The sequence below is a fragment of the Macaca thibetana genome, chromosome 11 (assembly GCF_024542745.1).
Source record: "Macaca thibetana thibetana isolate TM-01 chromosome 11, ASM2454274v1, whole genome shotgun sequence".
Classification (NCBI taxonomy): Eukaryota; Metazoa; Chordata; class Mammalia; order Primates; family Cercopithecidae; genus Macaca; species Macaca thibetana.
The window spans coordinates 20,783,200-20,804,870 of record NC_065588.1 but is presented as its reverse complement, the minus strand read 5'-3'; the positions used below and the strand labels follow the sequence as shown (position 1 = coordinate 20,804,870).

The following is a 21,671-nucleotide window of genomic DNA, read 5'->3' as shown; positions in this document are numbered from 1 at the left end:
ACAACATGACAAATTATTCCTCATCCAGCAATTTCAGTTTACAGTCAAAGTAATAATATGCTATCCTACAATAAGGTATCATGGATATTAAAAGGAGGGGATCTCAACTTACCTGTAATGTTTTAGAAACAGAAAAGCCTGAAAGCAGGGGAATAGAATAAATAAAACAAAAGGCTTTTTGGCTTTATTATTTATGCTTTAGATATAATTTCGCTAATTCCTCAAGGGCTGCTATATTTTATTATGGATTAACAGAGTTCCTCAAGACACACGGGTTCAGCAAAGTTTACATGAATAAATGAAACTCTAAGTTCATAAATTATAACGCTTTCCTTTATTTTAGAAATGTTAATTAAAAATTCACTATACACAGGGTTGCCATAATCAGTATAAAACAAAACTGGCTGCTGCAATTTTACTATTTAGCAAAACTTATTTAAAGTCATGCTGTATTTCTCCATGAAAAAGAAAACTAAATTGTCCTAGGATTACATTTCATAAATATATAGTTAATTGGAATACTCTTTAAAAACTCATGCAAAGGCCTAAAAATGCAATAATCGTGCATATACTACCATATTTTCAAGGTACCAGAAGAGAAATGTCACCACAGTTATGGCACTAAGTCACCGTAAAACTGAATAGGGACAATAAGCAGTAAAGGTGGAGTTAAGACCTGTCAATCCCCCAAATCATCATTCATTCCCAGTATCAAAAAAAAAAAAAAAAAAAAAATTCACTGCGTGTTTCTAACTTCAATATGGCTTCAATGGCCATGTTCTTTTTGCTTCATGAGATGGTCTTTTCTATATTTCCCAATCATCATCTTTGATAGACAACTTCTTTCCATTCCTCTGCTCCCAGTCTTGAGAACTAGAGCTTTTACATCTGTTTGCACTTCATCATGATGTAGTTTATTTTTGCGATTTCTACTCCATCTATTTGTCCCACCCACAATTTTCTGAGAAGTTTTTTCTCCCAAACTTAAAAAAAAAAATACTCTTGAGGCACTGGAGCAAGATGGCCGAATAGGAACAGCTCCAGTCTCCAACTCCCAGCGCGAGCGACACAGAAGACCGGTGATTTCTGCATTTTCAACTGAGGTACTGGGTTCATCTCACTGGGGAGTGCCGGACAATCGGTGCTGGTCAGCTGCTGCAGCCCGACCAGCGAGAGCTGAAGCAGGGCGAGGCATCGCCTCACCTGGGAAGCGCAAGGGGGAAGGGAATCCCTTTTCCTAGCCAGGGGAACTGAGACACACAACACCTGGAAAATCGGGTAACTCCCACCCCAATACTGCGCTTTAAGCAAACAGGCACACCAGGAGATCATATCCCACACCTGGCCGGGAGGGTCCCACACCCACGGAGCCTCCCTCATTGCTAGCACAGCAGTCTGTGATCTACCAGCAAGGCAGCAGCGAGGCTGGGGGAGGGGCGCCCGCCATTGCTGAGGCTTAAGTAGGTAAACAAAGCTGCTGGGAAGCTCGAACTGGGTGGAGCTCACAGCAGCTCAAGGAAACCTGCCTGTCTCTGTAGACTCCACCTCTGGGGACAGGGCAATAACAAACACAGCCGAAACCTCTGCAGATGCAAACGACTCTGTCTGACAGCTTTGAAGAGAGCAGTGGATCTCCCAACACGGAAGTTGAGATCTGAGAAGGGACAGACTCCCTGCTCAAGTGGGTCCCTGACCCCTGAGTAGCCTAACTGGGAGACATCCCCCACTAGGGGCAGTCTGACACCCCACACCTCACAGGGTGGAGTACACCCCTGAGAGGAAGCTTCCAAAGCAAGAATCAGACAGGTACACTCGCTGTTCAGAAATATTCTATCTTCTGCAGCCTCTGCTGCTGATACCCAGGCAAACAGGGTCTGGAGTGGACCTCAAGCAATCTCCAACAGACCTACAGCTGAGGGTCCTGACTGTTAGAAGGAAAACTATCAAACAGGAAGGACACCTACACCAAAACCCCATCAGTACATCACCATCATCAAAGACCAGAGGCAGATAAAACCACAAAGATGGGGAAAAAAGCAGGGCAGAAAAGCTGGAAATTCAAAAAATAAGAGCGCATCTCCCCCAGCAAAGGAGCGCAGCTCATCGCCAGCAACGGATCAAAGCTGGACGGAGAATGACTTTGACGAGATGAGAGAAGAAGGCTTCAGTCCATCAAATTTCTCAGAGCTAAAGGAGGAATTACGTACCCAGCGCAAAGAAACTAAAAATCTTGAAAAAAAAGTGGAAGAATTGATGGCTAGAGTAATTAATGCAGAGAAGGTCATAAACGAAATGAAAGAGATGAAAACCATGACACGAGAAATACGTGACAAATGCACAAGCTTCAGTAACCGACTCGATCAACTGGAAGAAAGAGTATCAGCGATTGAGGATCAAATGAATGAAATGAAGCGAGAAGAGAAACCAAAAGAAAAAAGAAGAAAAAGAAATGAACAAAGCCTGCAAGAAGTATGGGATTATGTAAAAAGACCAAATCTACGTCTGATTGGGGTGCCTGAAAGTGAGGGGGAAGATGGAACCAAGTTGGAAAACACTCTTCAGGATATCATCCAGGAGAACTTCCCCAACCTAGTAGGGCAGGCCAACATTCAAATCCAGGAAATACAGAGAACGCCACAAAGATACTCCTCGAGAAGAGCAACTCCAAGACACATAATTGCCAGATTCACCAAAGTTGAAATGAAGGAAAAAATCTTAAGGGCAGCCAGAGAGAAAGGTCGGGTTACTCACAAAGGGAAGCCCATCAGACTAACAGCAGATCTCTCGGCAGAAACTCTCCAAGCCAGAAGGGAGTGGGGGCCAATATTCAACATTCTTAAAGAAAAGAATTTTCAACCCAGAATTTCATATCCAGCCAAACTAAGTTTCATAAGTGAAGGAGAAATAAAATCCTTTACAGATAAGCAAATGATTAGAGATTTTGTCACCACTAGGCCTGCCTTACAAGAGACCCTGAAGGAAGCACTAAACATGGAAAGGAACAACCGGTACCAGCCATTGCAAAAACATGCCAAAATGTAAAGACCATCGAGGCTAGGAAGAAACTGCATCAACTAACGAGCAAAATAACCAGTTAATATCATAATGGCAGGATCAAGTTCACACATAACAATCTTAACCTTAAATGTAAATGGACTAAATGCTCCAATTAAAAGACACAGACTGGCAAACTGGATCAAGAGTCAAGACCCATCAGTCTGCTGTATTCAGGAGACCCATCTCACACGCAGAGACATACATAGGCTCAAAATAAAGGGATGGAGGAAGATTTACCAAGCAAATGGAGAACAAAAAAAAGCGGGGGTTGCAATACTAGTCTCTGATAAAACAGACTTTAAACCATCAGAGATCAAAAGAGACAAAGAAGGCCATTACATAATGGTAAAGGGATCAATTCAACAGGAAGAGCTAACTATCCTAAATATATATGCACCCAATACAGGAGCACCCAGATTCATAAAGCAAGTCCTTAGAGACTTACAAAGAGACTTAGACTCCCATACAATAATAATGGGAGACTTCAACACTCCACTGTCAACATTAGACAGATCAACGAGACAGAAAGTTAACAAGGATATCCAGGAATTGAACTCATCTCTGCAGCAAGCAGACCTAATAGACATCTATAGAACTCTCCACCCCAAATCAACAGAATATACATTCTTCTCAGCACCACATCGTACTTACTCCAAAATCGACCACGTAATTGGAAGTAAAGCACTCCTCAGCAAATGTACAAGAACAGAAATTATAACAAACTGTCTCTCAGACCACAGTGCAATCAAACTAGAACTCAGGACTAAGAAACTCAATCAAAACTGCTCAACTACATGGAAACTGAACAACCTGCTCCTGAATGACTACTGGGTACATAACGAAATGAAGGCAGAAATAAAGATGTTCTTTGAAACCAATGAGAACAAAGATACAACATACCAGAATCTCTGGGACACATTTAAAGCAGTGTGTAGAGGGAAATTTATAGCACTAAATGCCCACAAGAGAAAGCAGGAAAGATCTAAAATGGACACTCTAACATCGCAATTAAAAGAACTAGAGAAGCAAGAGCAAACACATTCAAAAGCTAGCAGAAGGCTAGAAATAACTAAGATCAGAGCAGAACTGAAGGAGATAGAGACACAAAAAACTCTCCAAAAAATCAACGAATCCAGGAGTTGGTTTTTTGAAAAGATCAACAAAATTGACAGACCGCTAGCAAGACTAATAAAGAAGAAAAGAGAGAAGAATCAAATTGACGCAATTAAAAATGATAAAGGGGATATCACCACCGACCCCACAGAAATACAAACTACCATCAGAGAATACTATAAACACCTCTACGCAAATAAACTGGAAAATCTAGAAGAAATGGATAATTTCCTGGACACTTTCGCTCTTCCAACACTAAACCAGGAAGAAGTTGAATCCCTGAATAGACCAATAGCAGGCTCTGAAATTGAGGCAATAATTAATAGCCTACCAACCAAAAAATGTCCAGGACCAGATGGATTCACAGCTGAATTCTACCAGAGGTACAAGGAGGAGTTGGTACCATTCCTTCTGAAACTATTCCAATCAATAGAAAAAGAGGGAATCCTCCCTAACTCATTTTATGAGGCCAACATCATCCTGATACCAAAGCCTGGCAGAGACACAACAAAAAAAGAGAATTTTAGACCAATATCCCTGATGAACATCGATGCAAAAATCCTCAATAAAATACTGGCAAACCGGATTCAGCAACACATCAAAAAGCTTATCCACCATGATCAAGTGGGCTTCATCCCTGGGATGCAAGGCTGGTTCAACATTCGCAAATCAATAAACATAATCCAGCATATAAACAGAACCAAAGACAAGAACCACATGATTATCTCAATAGATGCAGAAAAGGCTTTTGACAAAATTCAACAGCCTTTCATTCTAAAAACGCTCAATAAATTCGGTATTGATGGAACGTACCTCAAAATAATAAGAGCTATTTATGACAAACCCACAGCCAATATCATACTGAATGGGCAAAAACTGGAAACATTCCCTTTGAAAACTGGCACAAGACAGGGACGCCCTCTCTCACCACTCCTATTCAACATAGTGTTGGAAGTTCTGGCTAGGGCAATTAGGCAAGAGAAAGAAATCAAGGGTATTCAGTTAGGAAAAGAAGAAGTCAAACTGTCCCTGTTTGCAGATGACATGATTGTATATTTAGAAAACCCCATTGTCTCAGCCCAAAATCTCATTAAGCTGATAAGCAACTTCAGCAAAGTCTCAGGATACAAAATTAATGTGCAAAAATCACAAGCATTCTTATACACCAGTAACAGACAAACACAGAGCCAAATCAGGAATGAACTTCCATTCACAATTGCTTCAAAGAGAATCAAATACCTAGGAATCCAACTTACAAGGGATGTAAAGGACCTCTTCAAGGAGAACTAGAAACCACTGCTCGGTGAAATAAAAGAGGACACAAACAAATGGAAGAACATACCATGCTCATGGATAGGAAGAATCAATATCGTGAAAATGGCCATACTGCCCAAGGTAATTTATAGATTCAATGCCATCCCCATCAAGCTACCAATGAGTTTCTTCACAGAATTGGAAAAAACTGCTTTAAAGTTCATATGGAACCAAAAAAGAGCCCGCATCTCCAAGACAATCCTAAGTCAAAAGAACAAAGCTGGAGGCATCACGCTACCTGACTTCAAACTATACTACAAGGCTACAGTAACCAAAACAGCATGGAATGGTACCAAAACAGAGATATAGACCAATGGAACAGAACAGAGTCCTCAGAAATAATACCACACATCTACAGCCATCTGATCTTTGACAAACCTGAGAGAAACAAGAAATGGGGAAAGGATTCCCTATTTCATAAATGGTGCTGGGAAAATTGGCTAGCCATAAGTAGAAGGCTGAAACTGGATCCTTTCCTTACTCCTTATACGAAAATTAATTCAAGATGGATTAGAGACTTAAATGTTAGGCCTAATACCATAAAAATCCTAGAGGAAAACCTAGGTAGTACCATTCAGGACATAGGCATGGGCAAAGACTTCATGTCTAAAACACCAAAAGCAACGGCAGCAAAAGCCAAAATTGACAAATGGGATCTCATTAAACTAAAGAGCTTCTGCACAGCAAAAGAAACTACCATCAGAGTGAACAGGCAACCTACAGAATGGGAGAAAATTTTTGCAATCTACTCATCTGACAAAGGGCTAATATCCAGAACCTACAAAGAACTCAAACAAATTTACAAGAAAAAAACAAACAACCCCATCCAAAAGTGGGCAAAGGATATGAACAGACATTTCTCAAAAGAAGACATTCATACAGCCAACAGACACATGAAAAAATGCTCATCATCACTGGCCATCAGAGAAATGCAAATCAAAACCACAATGAGATACCATCTCACACCAGTTAGAATGGCGATCATTAAAAAGTCAGGAAACAACAGGTGCTGGAGAGGATGTGGAGAAATAGGAACACTTTTACACTGTTGGTGGGATTGTAAACTAGTTCAACCATTATGGAAAACAGTATGGCGATTCCTCAAGGATCTAGAACTAGATGTACCATATGACCCAGCCATCCCATTACTGGGTATATACCCAAAGGATTATAAATCATGCTGCTATAAAGACACATGCACACGTATGTTTATTGCGGCACTATTCACAATAGCAAAGACTTGGAACCAACCCAAATGTCCATCAGTGACAGATTGGATTAAGAAAATGTGGCACATATATACCATGGAATACTATGCAGCCATAAAAAAGGATGAGTTTGTGTCCTTTGTAGGGACATGGATGCAGCTGGAAACCATCATTCTTAGCAAACTATCACAAGAACAGAAAACCAAACACCGCATGTTCTCACTCATAGGTGGGAACTGAACAATGAGATCACTTGGACTCAGGAAGGGGAACATCACACACCGGGGCCTATCATGGGAAGGGGGGAGGGGAGAGGGGGGAGGGATTGCATTGGGAGTTATACCTGATGTAAATGACGAGTTGATTTGTGCAGCACACCAACAAGGCACAAGTATACATATGTAACAAACCTGCACGTTATGCACATGTACCCTACAACTTAAAAGTATAATAATAATAAATAAATTAAAAAAAAATACTCTTTTAAGTGTGTATCGCTGATACTATGTAAACAACTTTCTCTAAAATCAGGGTTAAAATGATTTGAAAACAAAGAATATGATTACAAAATTGTCAAATTTAAATAGTTGTAGAGATCCAAGTGGAAACTGTCACCCAGAAGTATTTAAACACAACACCATAGAACTCAGCAAGGATACGGTTTTGATGCAAGTTTGATAACCTGCAGATTTCCAGTAAGAATAAGCTTTAACTTGTAACACTTAAGAGTTTTCCAAGAATTGCTTATTACACAATGCATCACCACCCAACAAGGGGAAAAAAACAAAAACAAAAATTCTATGATCTAGAAAATCAAATCTAACAAGAAGCTTCATTTGTGTGACTTTTAAGATCATTTTAGTTCATTAATACCGCTAATATTATTCCAGGCTTTTTCTTTGTAGTTATCAGCCCTGCTAACTTTGGGTTTACTTATGTTTACATGATGGCTGAATTTTACATAAAATGGGACAATCACTTAAGGTTGACAACATAACTGCTAAGCCATCTCTGTTCTCCCAAGGTAAAACCTTTTAAGAAAATCAGTACCTTTGATGAGAATATAAAATCTTATGGGGAATGCTATTAAACAACATTTTAGTTTGTTCCCTAGAATGGCTATAAAGAAAAATTCCTGTACCATAAATGTTAATGCTATTAGAAATACATATTTATACATATAGCCTGGATATGTATTAATAAGAAATTAAAACATTCAATTTCTCCAAATTAAAAAAAAATTGTCTCAAGCATGTACTAAAAGCCTATATCCTGTGTTTTTTTGTTAGTATATGAAAATGGATGTTAATATTCATCTTAAAAGATCAACCATTTTCCAGTTTCTTTGCCTCAATTCACCCTCTCTAGTTAACTGTCCTTACTACCATATAACCTCCTCCACCCTATATCACCTTTACTTACCTCTGTATCTAATTATTTGTTCTAGTTAATACATCCTAGTCTTAGATTTCAATCTTCTATGAGAACCTCATTATTTTTGGCACAATCTTTTTTTATCAGTTTTATCTATAAGTGGAGTAAAAATAAAAAGTCCACCCACAAAACTTCCCTTTTAGAGTATGTTGTCAGGATTAATAAAAAACAAGATCTTACTAAATGCTAGTAAGTCACCTGGCATAAAGTCACCCAGCGTGAGATAAAAATGATTTCCCTTTGTCAGATACTGCAATTCAAAGATAAAGTTAACTGTTATCAAGTTAGTATATTTTTCTTCTGTTATTCTCTCAAGTGGAAGGCAAAACTTGAGAGTTGGAAAATTTTGAGAATGTGTATGTTTAGAGGAACGTACATGCAAAATATTTGCATTAATTTCCTTAATGTTTACAACAAGATATCTGGGGGAAAGAATATAATAAAAGTCACAACTGCAGCATTGGTCAGAAACTATTTGTGGCTTAAAGTGATAGGTATTATTTTTGTTTTTATTTCTCTCAAAATATGCTTTTGTACACTTAGTAAAATTGACTATTTTGTAAACTATTTGCAGTCCCTGCAGATAAACATCTATTATCAGTGGTCGTTTATTTGATTTCTTTGTTTCGTTTCAAATGAAGTACCACAGGTTGTGATTTGGCTAAACAAACACAAGGTAGTGCCCATCTCATGGGAATGATGTCCACAGGCCCCAACATAAGAGGGTCATTCAATAAGTATTAAACAACATGTCTACTAATCTATAAACATGGGGAAAACAATAAAAGCATAAATGCCAGTGGCAATTTTCCCTTTTATTTCTGTGGATTTGATTCCTGTTCATCAATATTCTTTTAAGAGACCAGGGCCCGTAATAAAGAGTGACTTAACCAAGGTCATCCATCAGTTTCCCTGAAACACGTGTTCCATGAAAGCACTGTGAGGACAGAGCCGAACTCTCCTTCCTCCTGCGAATCACTCGAACATGTAAGTGTGGGAAGAGTGCATTCCTCCCCTACACTCAGCCATTAAATTTCTTGGACATAATTCCACTATAAGAAAACTACTTCAGGGTGAAATGAATATGTTCTTTAAAATTTTTATTTGATAGACTTAAAGATGAAACCTGAGAACCTGCAAGCATAAATGCTTTGAAAAAGCATATTCTCATTTTCCTATATAAAGTGTTAAGATTAATCACTAAATATTTATTTACTATGTTCCATACACCTGGCAATGAAATTATGCGGTAATTTCAGTGGTTTTCAACTAGAAGCAAAGTTGCCTCCCAGGGGACATTTGACAATGTCTGGAGACATTTTTCTTATCCCAACTTGGGGACTGGGGGTGTTGTTTCTGGCCTCTACTAGGTGGAGACCAGGGATGCTGGACAAATAATATACTAGTGGGTTCAGTTGTTAAAGAGAAACACTGTTTTCCCTTCTCTGAGGACAAAGAGAAATGTCTCCCCGTCCTCTTGACACTGTGTGCGCTGTGGACATTGTCAACAATATCCCTACTATGATAGATTTGCTAAAAACTCTGTCCTGTAGTTTATCAGTGCAAACTAAAGACATAATACTCAACAGTAACTAAATAAAAGCAATTTCAAAGAGTGGGGGAAGAGTATAAAACAACTGTCCAACAGTGCAGAACTGACTAAAGGATAAAATTTTAAATATCTAGAGGAAGATCTAATGGAGAAGATACATATGGTATTTAGGTCCTTTCCTGTCACTATTACATGCAATGACAAGGCCATCCTTACAATAACTGAGACCCTAGGCAAATACGTTTTGTGTGGTCCCTGTTAGTATAAGCAAAATGTAAACAAATTTCTCAAAACAACAAGCAAACGAAAAACCCCAAAACCAAACTGTCTTTGGAGAGCTGCCATAAATTAAAGAATTATTGGAACAATTTCTGAACGAATATTAAGTGTTGTTAGGTTGATATATGGAAAAATGAAAAAGGAGGAAGAAATGCAAGTGAAAGACACTATGTTTGTAGAAAAAGTGGCACTGGCAGCTAGCTCCAGGGCATAAATTATTCCCTGGTAACATGTCAGACATTTGGGAGATGTAATAATGAGCTCCCAATCTGCTCACATTAATCCCTTGCAACAAATTCCTGGGAAATATGGCTGGTCATCTTTCTAAAATGTATTAAAAGGAATTAACTTCAATAAATATATATGGCATTACTCCAGATAAATCTGAAAAGGCATTTAAATTACTCTCCACATTCTCTTATCAAAAACAAATGATTTAACCTAGAAAAGAAGTGACCTGTCACTGAATCAGGCCATTAGTAGGCAAATGATTAGGTTAATCAACTTTAGTAGCTATCACTATCAGATCCATTCCCTTGAAATTACGGACAAAAAAGTAAAGCACAATGACTCCTCATCAGAATTCATCATTGAGACTTAACATTATGATATAAAGACTAACTGATCTAGGCAATTGCTTTTAGTCTAGAATTTTTACAATTTGTTGCCTCCAGGACTTGTTAAACCACTAAAGACATGCTCCAAAATAGGCCATGGGTCATTTTAAAGCATACTGATAGTCTAATGCATTTAATAACTTTTTTTACATCGGAATACTCAACTATCTTCCTATATTTTACACTTAATACTTGAATTATTTAGAATCATACAAACCAGAATTTTATTATCTAAAGAAAGACTTCAATCATTTGAAAACCAGATGGACAACACAAAAATTTGTTTCCTGTAAGTACTTTTAAGTCCAGCTAATAAAGTCTGGCTGGTAGTCAAAATACCAATAATGTACTAAATAACTAAAAACTTGCTAGTTTTTCACTATTGGTAAATAAAGGCCTGAGGGTTCCAAGTATATTAAAATGTTAGGATGTTTACAAATTCACAAATTGAACTAATCTTTTCCACAAGGAACCTCCACTAGGTGAGAAGTAAATTACTGGCCCCTTGGAATCGCCTCCTACCATTTTTAAGCTTTTCAAAAACAAAAAAGGTGGCCGGGCGCAGTGGCTCACGCCTGTAATCCCAGCACTTAGGAAGGCCGAGGCGGGCGGATCACGAGGTCAAGAGATTGAAACCATGCTGCCCAAAATGGTGAAACCCCGTCTCTACTAAAAATACAAAAATTAGCTGGGCGTGGTGGCGGGCGCCTGTAGTCCCAGCTCCTTAGGAGGCTGAGGCAGGAGAATGGCGTGAACCCGGGAGGCGGAGGTTGCCGTGAGCGATCGCGCCACTGCCCTCGAGCCTGGGCACTGGGCCAGACTCCGTCTCAAAAAAAAAAAAAAAAAAAAAAAAAAAAGCATACTTTCTGTTGCCTCTTTTTACTTCCCACTGGAAAACTTCCCTTCAAGAATAAAAAAAAAAAAATGAAGAAAAAACAACAAGTAATTGCCTTCTGAGAATTTCATCCCAACTTCATTTGGTATTACTGGGAACACTGCCAGACAAAGGAGTTTTGCATGCGGCTGGAAGTTTATTTATCATTTAGCATCTTTCCTACATTTGGATGATCTACTATTTGACAGTTGTATACTTTTAAAAAAAAGAAGGAAGAAAAATCAGCCAGAAATCTATGAGTGAGCGGACAAATTATGAAAGAAAATTACTGAGAATAAAGTAATATAAATAAGCCTGAATGACATTCTTGCTGCGTCTAAAAAGTCATATGCAATTAAGGCTTGGAATTTACTAGAAGAAAGGTATTTTTCTATAGGACAAGTATTCGATATGAACGGTGCATCTTAAATTCTGTGATAATGCATATATGATACAATTTTGAAGTACGAAGGGAAATTTAAGAAAATCCCTTATTTATTAACTATCCAGGGAGAAGCCAGGAGAAGCTTAACTCTATCCTAGCAATGATTAAGGCTGAGGTGTAAAAAAAAGAAAAAAAAAAATTAGATGCTGCTAAACGCCAACGTTTTGTCTATTTCTGATTCCTCAAAGGCTAAAAAAAAAGTACCTGACATATATCCATGTTTTGCAAATCAAAGTAAAATATGTTAAAATTCATCTTGCAGGCTAGCACACTCATGTCTCACACAGCTCTCTGCTTTTTACTGGGCAGGAATCAAGCGAGTTCCCTTTTTTATATATCTAAAACAATATTTTTCTAGCATTCAAGATTTTTCACTATTATATCCTCAATCCTACCAAGAAAATTGAAGTCAATAGGTTCATAATATCTTTTTAATGTTACAGTATCTGTCCTTATTTTTTTTTTCTCTCTCTCTCATTCTGCTAGAAATATTTCTACTTTTTTTTTTTGAGACAGAGTCTGGCTCTTTCTTGCAGGCTGGAGTGCAGTGGCGCAATCTTGGCTCACTGCAACCTCTGCCTCTCTGCCTCCCAGGCTCAAGCTATTCTCCTGTCTCAGTCTCCCAAGTAGCTGAGACTACAGTCGCATGCCATCACGCCTGGCTAATTTTTGTATCTTTAGCAGAGGTGGGGTTTCACCATGTTGGTCAGGCCGGTCGCAAACTCCTGACCTCAGGTGCCACCTGCTTTGGCCTCCCAAAGTGCTGGGATTACAAGCATGAGCCACTGCCCCTGGCCTCTACTTTCTTTTCAAAGCTTCCCCATCTGTACTTTTCGGTGAATGTATCCAGTATTTCATTTGCAAACAGCGCCAGTTTCTGTGATGTAGTGTAAATGGCTGATATGGGGTGGGGGTGGGGGTGGGTCTCCGGTGAGGAAAATACATAAAGAAGTGCCAAAAGGACCACTCTGGAAGAAAGCACATTCCCTTCCCTGAACCTTCACCAATAATGAGTCCTGAATCAGCTCACTATTGAGAATTTTCAGTGTTTTCTTTTCCATACTAATTCTTTACATCTGCCAGTAATTAAGACACATATCTCACCTTAGCATTAAAAATAACTAACTAACTAACTAAATAAATCACTCTTGCTGCCACCTCTTGCTGCAATCCCAACTTTCTTTTAAAACAAAGCTCTTCCAAGAGACTCTTCTGGTATCTTACACTTTTCTCTTCTGTATTTTTCTTTCCACTACTTCTTGCTCAAAACTGTTTTTTGAAAGTTCACTAATGTCCTCCTAATCACTAAACCCAAAGACATCTGCTACATTTTAATTTTCCTGAACCGGCCGGGCGCGGTGGCTCAAGCCTGTAATCCCAGCACTTTGGGAGGCCGAGACGGGCGGATCATGAGGTCAGGAGATCGAGACCATCCTGGCTAATACGGTGAAACCCCGTCTCTACTAAAAAATACAAAAAACTAGCCGGGTGAAGTGGCGGGTGCCTGTAGTCCCAGCTACTCGGGAGGCTGAGGCAGGAGAATGGTGTGAACCCGAGAGGAGGAGCTTGCAGTGAGCTGAGATCCGGCCACTGCACTCCAGCCTGGGTGACAGAGCAAGACTCCGTCTCAAAAAAAAAAAAAAAATTTTCCTGTACCTTGGTCTGTGATCTTATTCCTCTCCTTAAGTCCTTATTCAGAACTTTTGGTTCTGAATCATCTCTCCTCCCCCCTGGTCTCTAGTAAGACCATGCGTACTCATATTAACTCAGCTTGTTTCTAGTCTTTACTAGAATCAGACTTTTTTTCTGTTTTTTCTTTTAATTTTCTTCTGGGAGTCTATCTACTGGTGGAGCTCAATTATCTCCTGTATGATTAGCATTCCCAAACTGACACCTTTTGTTCTAATCAGGCCTCGAGTATGTGTCTGTAACTTCGTTTTGGAATTGTCATCTTCACTTATCACTTAATATTGCTAACCCTGAACTCATCATCTTCCATCTAAACTGCTCTGTGTTAATGGTCCTAATTCTTATAGTACTCAGTTTCAAACTCTTGACCCTCTTATCTTCCTCTGCCTATCTAGTCAATAAAGTATAGCATTATCCAGATTATTCCTTCACAGTAATTGCTGTAAGAGTTGCCATCCACAAGTATTTATACAGAAGTTATAAAAAATTCACATATATTCAAATGTGTCCCACACTCTTCTCAGTTCAGACTTTTACTAAAGCTTTTTCATCCACCTTTTCCTCTGTACTTTTGAAAGTTTATCCGTCCTTAAAGCCACACCTCAGATACCATCACTTCTCAGAGGTATTTCCTAGTCTACTAGGGAGTAAGAAATACTCCTCCACCTAAATCCTATCTCACTTTGTATATATGCAGTCTTTTTTTATTTTATTTTTTGATATGGAGTCTCATTCTGTTGCCCAGGCTGGATGCAGTGGCACAATCTTGACTCACTGCAACCTCCACCTCCGGGATTCAAGAGATTCTCCTGCCTCAGCCTCCCGAGTATCTGGGATTACAGGCACCCACCATCATGCCTGGCTAATTATTATTATTATTTTTTATTATTTTTAGTAGAGACGGGGTTTCACCATGTTGGAAAGGCTGGTCCCAAACTCCTGACTTCTGGTGATCTGCCTGCCTCGCCTTGGCCTCCCAAGGTATATATATAGTCTTATCACACTTTGTATATATGTCATTTAATGATGGGGATTTTGTTGTGGGAACATCATAGAGTATACTTACACAAACCAGATGGTATAGCCTATTACACACCTAGGCTATATATTATAGCCTGTTGCTCCTGGATTACAAATCTGTGCAGCATGTTACTGTGCTGAAAAGTGTAGGCAATTGTACCAAATGCTATTTGATCTAAACATAGAAAAGGCGTAGTAAAAACATGGCATTATAATTTTATCTGACCGCCATCATACATACTGTCATTCACAGATATGTCATCATGCACCACATACTCTATGTAATGTTGCATCTACCAGATTGCCTTATATGTGAATTATGTATACAAATATTACTCTATTTCCAACCATAATTTGTGAGCTCTTGGAAAGCAGTAACCTTGTCTTTCAAGTTTTCTTCAGTTAGACCCACCACAGTGCTGTAAACACAGCAAGTGCTTAGAAACCAGTTCTAAATTAACTAAGATGGAACTTGAGCAAGGCTTTGGAGTAAACTATTAAGAGGTCTGTGTTCAAGTGCAATTTGTCTGAAGTTCCCCTTGAAAAGCTGGAAGGCTTTAGACATATTGACCAAGGAGATAATACAATTAAAGAAGAGATCAATTATTCAAAACATGAACACATTATTATTGTTATTATTATTATTATTATTTTGTCAGTAGGGAATTGAAATCAGATAAGAGGTTATTACTCAAGGCTTAATTTATCTATCGGCAATTTCCAAATTCTTTGGAAATTCTCGTTCTTTTTAACGTTTTCTGCTATGGTTCTTATTGTTCTTATCTTTTGGTGTGTTGTGTTTATTTTTTACTTTGACAGTTTGCATCTGAGTTGAGGAATCAAAATGGGACAAAGGTATACTATATTTAGAATAGCTATTTTGCTGGTTAAGAGATCCAAAAAAGACTTGCTGTTTATAATGGTAATTCATGCAAGCCTATTTTAATGCTTTTGCTTTTTAGAACCACCTCAGGCTTTCAAATGTAATCAAACTTCATTTATGAAAATAGTTTATGTTTATATGTGGAATTCTCACATATTCTAGCTATATGCATTATTTGGAATTTTAAAAATTTTGTTCTTTTTATGCTGAAAGTTAACAAAAACAATACTGTACAATTGTGAGGGTTTTTTTTTTTTTTTTTTGACAATTTATACTGACATAGTGACCAATCTAAACCTGAAGATAAATTATACCAAAGCAAAATAGAGAGTAAATGACGTATATCTTAAACAATAATTTTCTATATATAACACTACATTGCTTTGAAGAGACATGTCCTCAACAACTTGCTTGGCATGTTTTGAATATCAAAATGTTTTGGTAGCAATCATCAGAGACCATGGACCTTGTTACTTGCAGTTATCTTTACTTTTTTACTGGCTTAGAATCACAAAGAATTTACTCGATGTTCATTTAATCCCTTCATTACTGACCTTGCAGCAAATTCTGATTTAAAATTTTATAGATGTGTACAGAGGGAGAGTTTTCAGAGAAACTGAAGGGGAGGTGAGAGTGAGGGAAAAGAAGTAAGGCATAAATTCTTTTAGATGATCCTAATTTAATTGGTTTACATTATTTACTAATCAAATTGATGATGGACAGAAATAAAATCAGTCATTAAAATGTGAACTAAAACAATTGATTGACTTGGTTTTATTTTCCTAGTGAACTAAATTACATAGAGTTATTCATACAAATTTAATGACAACACAAGAACACGTCACCTTTGTAAAACACTTGGGAGAAGCCCCCACTTTCCAATGAACTTTCATTTAAAGTATTGCACATTCAACTGCCTTTTGTAAATTATATATTTTTTAGTAGCAAATACAAAATGTGTGCAACAGAAGCAAAAATTTCCACCTACTTAATTTTTATTTTGCATGTTTACAGTCAGGTAACCATAGGCTGCCATGAGAGGAATTATTTTTATATTTCTTCACAAAGTGCTCTAGGAGAAGAAATAATATTCTTAGTGTAAAGCTCAGTCTTTATTCTGTCAGGGACAGTAATTATGGAAGCAAAACAAATCCACATTGTCTAATTAGGTCATTAAAAAGCATAAATGCGTCATGGAAGCTTTTCTCCTTGCCTAAGACATAAACTAAGACAATGAAAACAGTCTAGTAATATAGAAAGATTTAGAATTTGTTTCTTTTCAAAAATAATAGGTCCTTTCATCTTTCTGTTTCCCTCAGATGAAGAGAGTTAATTTAGAGACAAAATCTTGTAATTAGTTCAGAGTTTAGTCTGATTATATTTCAAAATATTTAACCAAAAACAGGAAGCTGAAGAAAAAAACAAAATACACAGAAAAATTGTCAAAGGAAATGCATAAAGAGAGTGGGTTGCTGATCGAAATGTATTCTGCAGAGACAAGATGAATATAAAATCTATAAACCAATCTGGGATACCAGAAAGCTCTGAGGAGGAATATTCTGGCATCTGCCTTTGGGATTTGAAATCCAGATTTTAATTACAGTTAACTTAAATAAAAACAAATGGCATGGTTATTTCACCTCTTACTCTCTCTACTTTCTATCATATCTTGAGTTTTAGGAAACCCATGGCTGAAAGTGTTAAGAAACAAAACATGAAAAAGAAAAGGAAAATAAACTTACCTGAGATCCTCTTGACCCTCGTTTGTGGTCCCATTCTGAATGCCCCATGAGCTGTAAAGATGATAATTATAATAAGTTAAATGATTATTTTACCTGACAAACACTTTTCTTCTTTATTTTAAAGAATAATCAGGTTTTTCCGATCTTTATTAGTAATATATTAAATAGCTATCATGAATAAATTAACACGCCTAAATTAGTAGCAAACTCCTAGTTTGATAGCTAGTATTTCAACTTCTAATCATTTTGAGAGTATTTTAATAACACTGTGTGATAAAATAAGCTACTGTATAGCTCTGTCAGGAACATCCTAGATAGATGTTAAACCATGTATAGCTTTATTTGCATGTTATTAAGCCTTTCGCTTCTCAAGAAAACATTCTGGGTAAATTACTACTATCGTTAAAGCTGGTGCCACAAATTATAAGAACCAGAAGGCCAAATTAGTTCAATAATTTTTAATCCTCCTTCAAAACTGTAAAAATCTTGAAAGTTCTAAAGAGTAAAATTATTAAATATTTAATGTGAAATATGCCCACATAGTCACAAAATGTAAACTTTCAATAATAACCTATAAAATATTATCACGTTATTCCTATGGTGGTAATAGCCCTGAGCTACCTTGCTTACAAAGAATAATATTTACTTATTGAAAATAACATTTAACGTTAAGAATATTAAGGAAATACAAGATATTGACTGAGAGAAATGAAACTCCATTCATCTGTCAGTAATCTCATTACTCATCAGTACCAACTGAAGAAGTATCTACAACTAATAAGCTAGCACAACAAGATGGACTATAAATGAATGTATGTACATTATTAGCTTTTGTGTATAACAGCAATGACTCCTAAGTAGACTTAACAACAAACAACTGTTCACAATAGCAACAAAAATAATATGCCTTTGAACATTATCAAGAAATGTTTGATAACCATATACAGAAAATGGTAAAAATTTACTGATGGACATACAGTGCTACTAGTAAAGAAGACTTAATTCTATAAACTATTGAGTGCTCAGTTCTACTCAAACAAATTTAACTAGATTTCAGGTTTAACTAGATTTCAGTCAAAAGCTAATAGTATTTTTAATTTTTAAAAAACATAAATTTCATTGGAGAGTATATGCATATATAATCAGTTGTCAGATGAATAAGTGTAGAGATACAATGGAGAACATGAGAACTATAGCTCATGATGTTATACGGTGTGCTGAAGTTTGCTAAGAGGGTACATTTTAGGTGATTTCACCAGACACAAAGAAAGTTAAAACTATGAGAGATGTTAATTCACTTGACCTTAGTAATTATTTTACATTGTAAATATATATCAAAACATCATGTTGTACACCTCAAGTATATACAATAAAAAAGAACTCATTAGAGGTCCAGGCACAGTGGCTCATGCCTGTAATCCTAGCACTTTGGGAAGCCAAGGCGGGCAGATTACCTGTGGTGAGGAGTTCGAGACCAGACACTGCCTCTACTAAAAGTACAAAAATTAGCCAAGCATGGTGGTGTGCACCTGTAGCCCCAGCTACTTGGGAGGTTGAGGTGGGGGAATTGCTTGAACCTGGGAGGCAGAGGTTGCAGTGAGCCAAGATTGCACCACTGCACTCCAGCCTGGGAGACAAAGTAAGACTCCATCTCAGAAAAAAAAAGAAACCATTAGAAAATGTTACAAGTGATGAAAATACCTTTCTGGTTGTTAAAATATATTGTAAAATTTAACCAAATTTTGGGATAATTGTTTAGTATTAAAATGCAAATGAATGAAATAATTTGGAATAAATATACGTATGTGTACCAACAAAATATAAAAAAGAAAATACCAAAAATATGTTGTATTTGATAAATTAATCAACTAATGAAAAAAGGAGTTTGTGACCAGCCTGGCCAACATGGTGAAACTAAACTTCTCTACTAAAAATACAAAAATTAGGTGGGCGTGGTGTGGCATGCCTATACTCCCACCTTCTTGAGAGGTTGAGGCAGGAGAATTGCTTGAACCTCAAAGGCCAAGATTGCAGTGAGCTGAGATTGCACTGCTGCACTCCAGCCTGGGCGACAGAGTGAGACCCTGTCTCACAAAAAAAAAAAAAAAAGAAAAAGAAAAAGAAAAAGAAAAATGGACTTTTAGGGGAAAAAATAATTAGAGCCTAACCTTATATTAAATGCTAATATTAATTATAAATTTAAAAGACAAATTTTTAAAAAGACAAACCTGTAAATATAAAATAGAATAAAATCCAGGCAAATATTCAACCTATCTTGGGAAATTAAAAAAATTAAAGAAATCTAAATCTTTTTTTAAAGATTTTTTTTATTACACAAGAGGACAATTGATCTGGCTATATAAAACTTCAGAGTATTTGCATAAATGTCACATCGGTAAAGTATCTGTAGTAAACCGTAGGTAAAGAATAATATCTTCAGGACAGTAAGGGTTCTTACAAATTCCAAAGAATCCCAACCCTAGTAAAAAATTGAGGGAAGACTAAGAACAACTTACAAAATAAATAGATCTATGGAAAGAAATTTAACTATATTGGAAGTAAAAGAAATTCAATATCAACTATGACAAGATACTACTATTGCCTATTATATTTACAAATTAATAATGTTGAATATTCAGAAAAGGAGTAAACTAAGCATATATATTGCTACTATATAACAAATACACATATATACATTGTGTTGACATATTTACACATATATAAAAAATATATAATACATATATTCTTAAAAATTCATAGCCTTTGAACCAGTAAACTAAGATGTAAAAATTCAGTAACTATAATGTGCTACTAATTGTATATCCAACAAAAGGGAAATTACTCAATAGATTACAGTACACAAAATGATACCATATAGCAATTAAAATTTGGCTTCCAAGGCCTTTATAAAAAAGAACATGTGAACTGTTCATGGTATAATAAGTAAAAAACATAACAAAGTAATTTAATGAATTTTAAGCTACTCTTTTTTAACAGACATAGTCAATCATTTTAAGCCTTGGAATTACCATGATGATTTAATTGTAGTTTGGCTAGCACACAATTTTGGGTACACTGACCTAGATAATCATTATATAAAATTGAATGCTTACATAGTAGATATTTATTTAATGCTTTAATTGTTTAATTTATGGATTTATTGGTACTACATCATCTCAAAAATGTTTATTGATACTAATTTAAAGTTGCCTATAATATAGTTCACAAGCAACAATTAACTAATGAAATAAATAATATGATTTAGAAACATAAATTAAAATCAGTTAATTAATTGTTCACTAGAACTATCAAAAACAATTCTTGACACATTTCAAACATTGACGATACCTTACATTAAAATAGGAGGACGAGATGATTATTTTTGGCAACTTTAAAGTGGCAATAAATTGAGCAGTAGGCCTCTAGTGAAATGATTTATCCACATCTTCTGGAAGATTTATAAAATGCTGACTATTAAACCTGTTATCCCCCTTACTAATGAGTGTAAACTAACAGAATCAAAATAAGGTGGTAAATTCTCCTATCACAGCTAAAAAAGGCAAATAAATCTTACAAACACAAGTTGTAATCCATAATATATTGATTTAAGAGAGAGTGTTTGATGATGACAGTAAGTCAAAATGGAAACATTTTCGTAGGACCAGAATTAAAATAAGAAAAGCATGTAATCACGGCCTTCTGCCATTAATTATCTTAACGATGATGATTTTAGTCAAAGAACAAAAACACTCAAAGTTTAGATTAATTTAGGTCATCATTTAGTACAGAAGATAAGATCAATTTGGTAATTTGCAAATCAGAGCTTGTATGATGCATTTCAAAAAATTCACTGTTTGACTTTTTCTTTTAAAGCATAAAACAGTAAAATTTGCCAAGTGTGTTATGTATCAGAGAGTTATTTCCTAGCATTATATAATAAACTGAGAAATACGTAGGGCAAAGAAATTCTTTTCTATTCTTATATATATATTAATATCATCTTTATATTATATTTGAAAGGTATGAGCTGACCAAGAATGTGGTAGTATTTTTAAATGTACACTATGGCTACTTTTTTCAAAGTAATAGGAAATGTTACAGAAATCTACATCCTATGTGAAGTATATTCAAAAAGAATGAACTCTGCATATGACAAATGAGATACTGTAATGTTCTACAGTCAATAAGAGAACCAAAGGAATTGAACAGGATATTTTTCCTTTTGGATTTGAAGAATACAAAGTATTTATCATTAAACTTCTATTTCTAATTAAAATAATCTGAGCCAAAATTTAGCATTTATTATTTCACTGTATTCCCTCCCTCCCTCCCTCGCTCCCTCCCTCCCTTCCTTCTTTCTTTTTTAATGCAAAGGAAGAGGCAATGGTGGGGGTAAGGACTGCATAGTGTCAGCGCTTTATTCCTTCCCATGATTACAGCATTC

At 36.4% G+C, this 21,671-nt stretch overlaps 1 protein-coding gene across 2 annotated transcripts in view; it reads right to left on the bottom strand.

Annotated features, from left to right (window-relative positions):
* The window catches only part of PDE3A (phosphodiesterase 3A), a 314,907-nt gene that overhangs the window by 110,961 nt on the left and 182,275 nt on the right, over nucleotides 1-21,671 (bottom strand). For both annotated transcript variants that reach the window (XM_050747593.1, XM_050747594.1), the window contains exon 2: nucleotides 17,228-17,278. In XM_050747593.1, coding sequence (XP_050603550.1) covers nucleotides 17,228-17,278 — 51 coding nt within the window. The remainder of the gene's footprint in view (nucleotides 1-17,227; nucleotides 17,279-21,671) is intronic.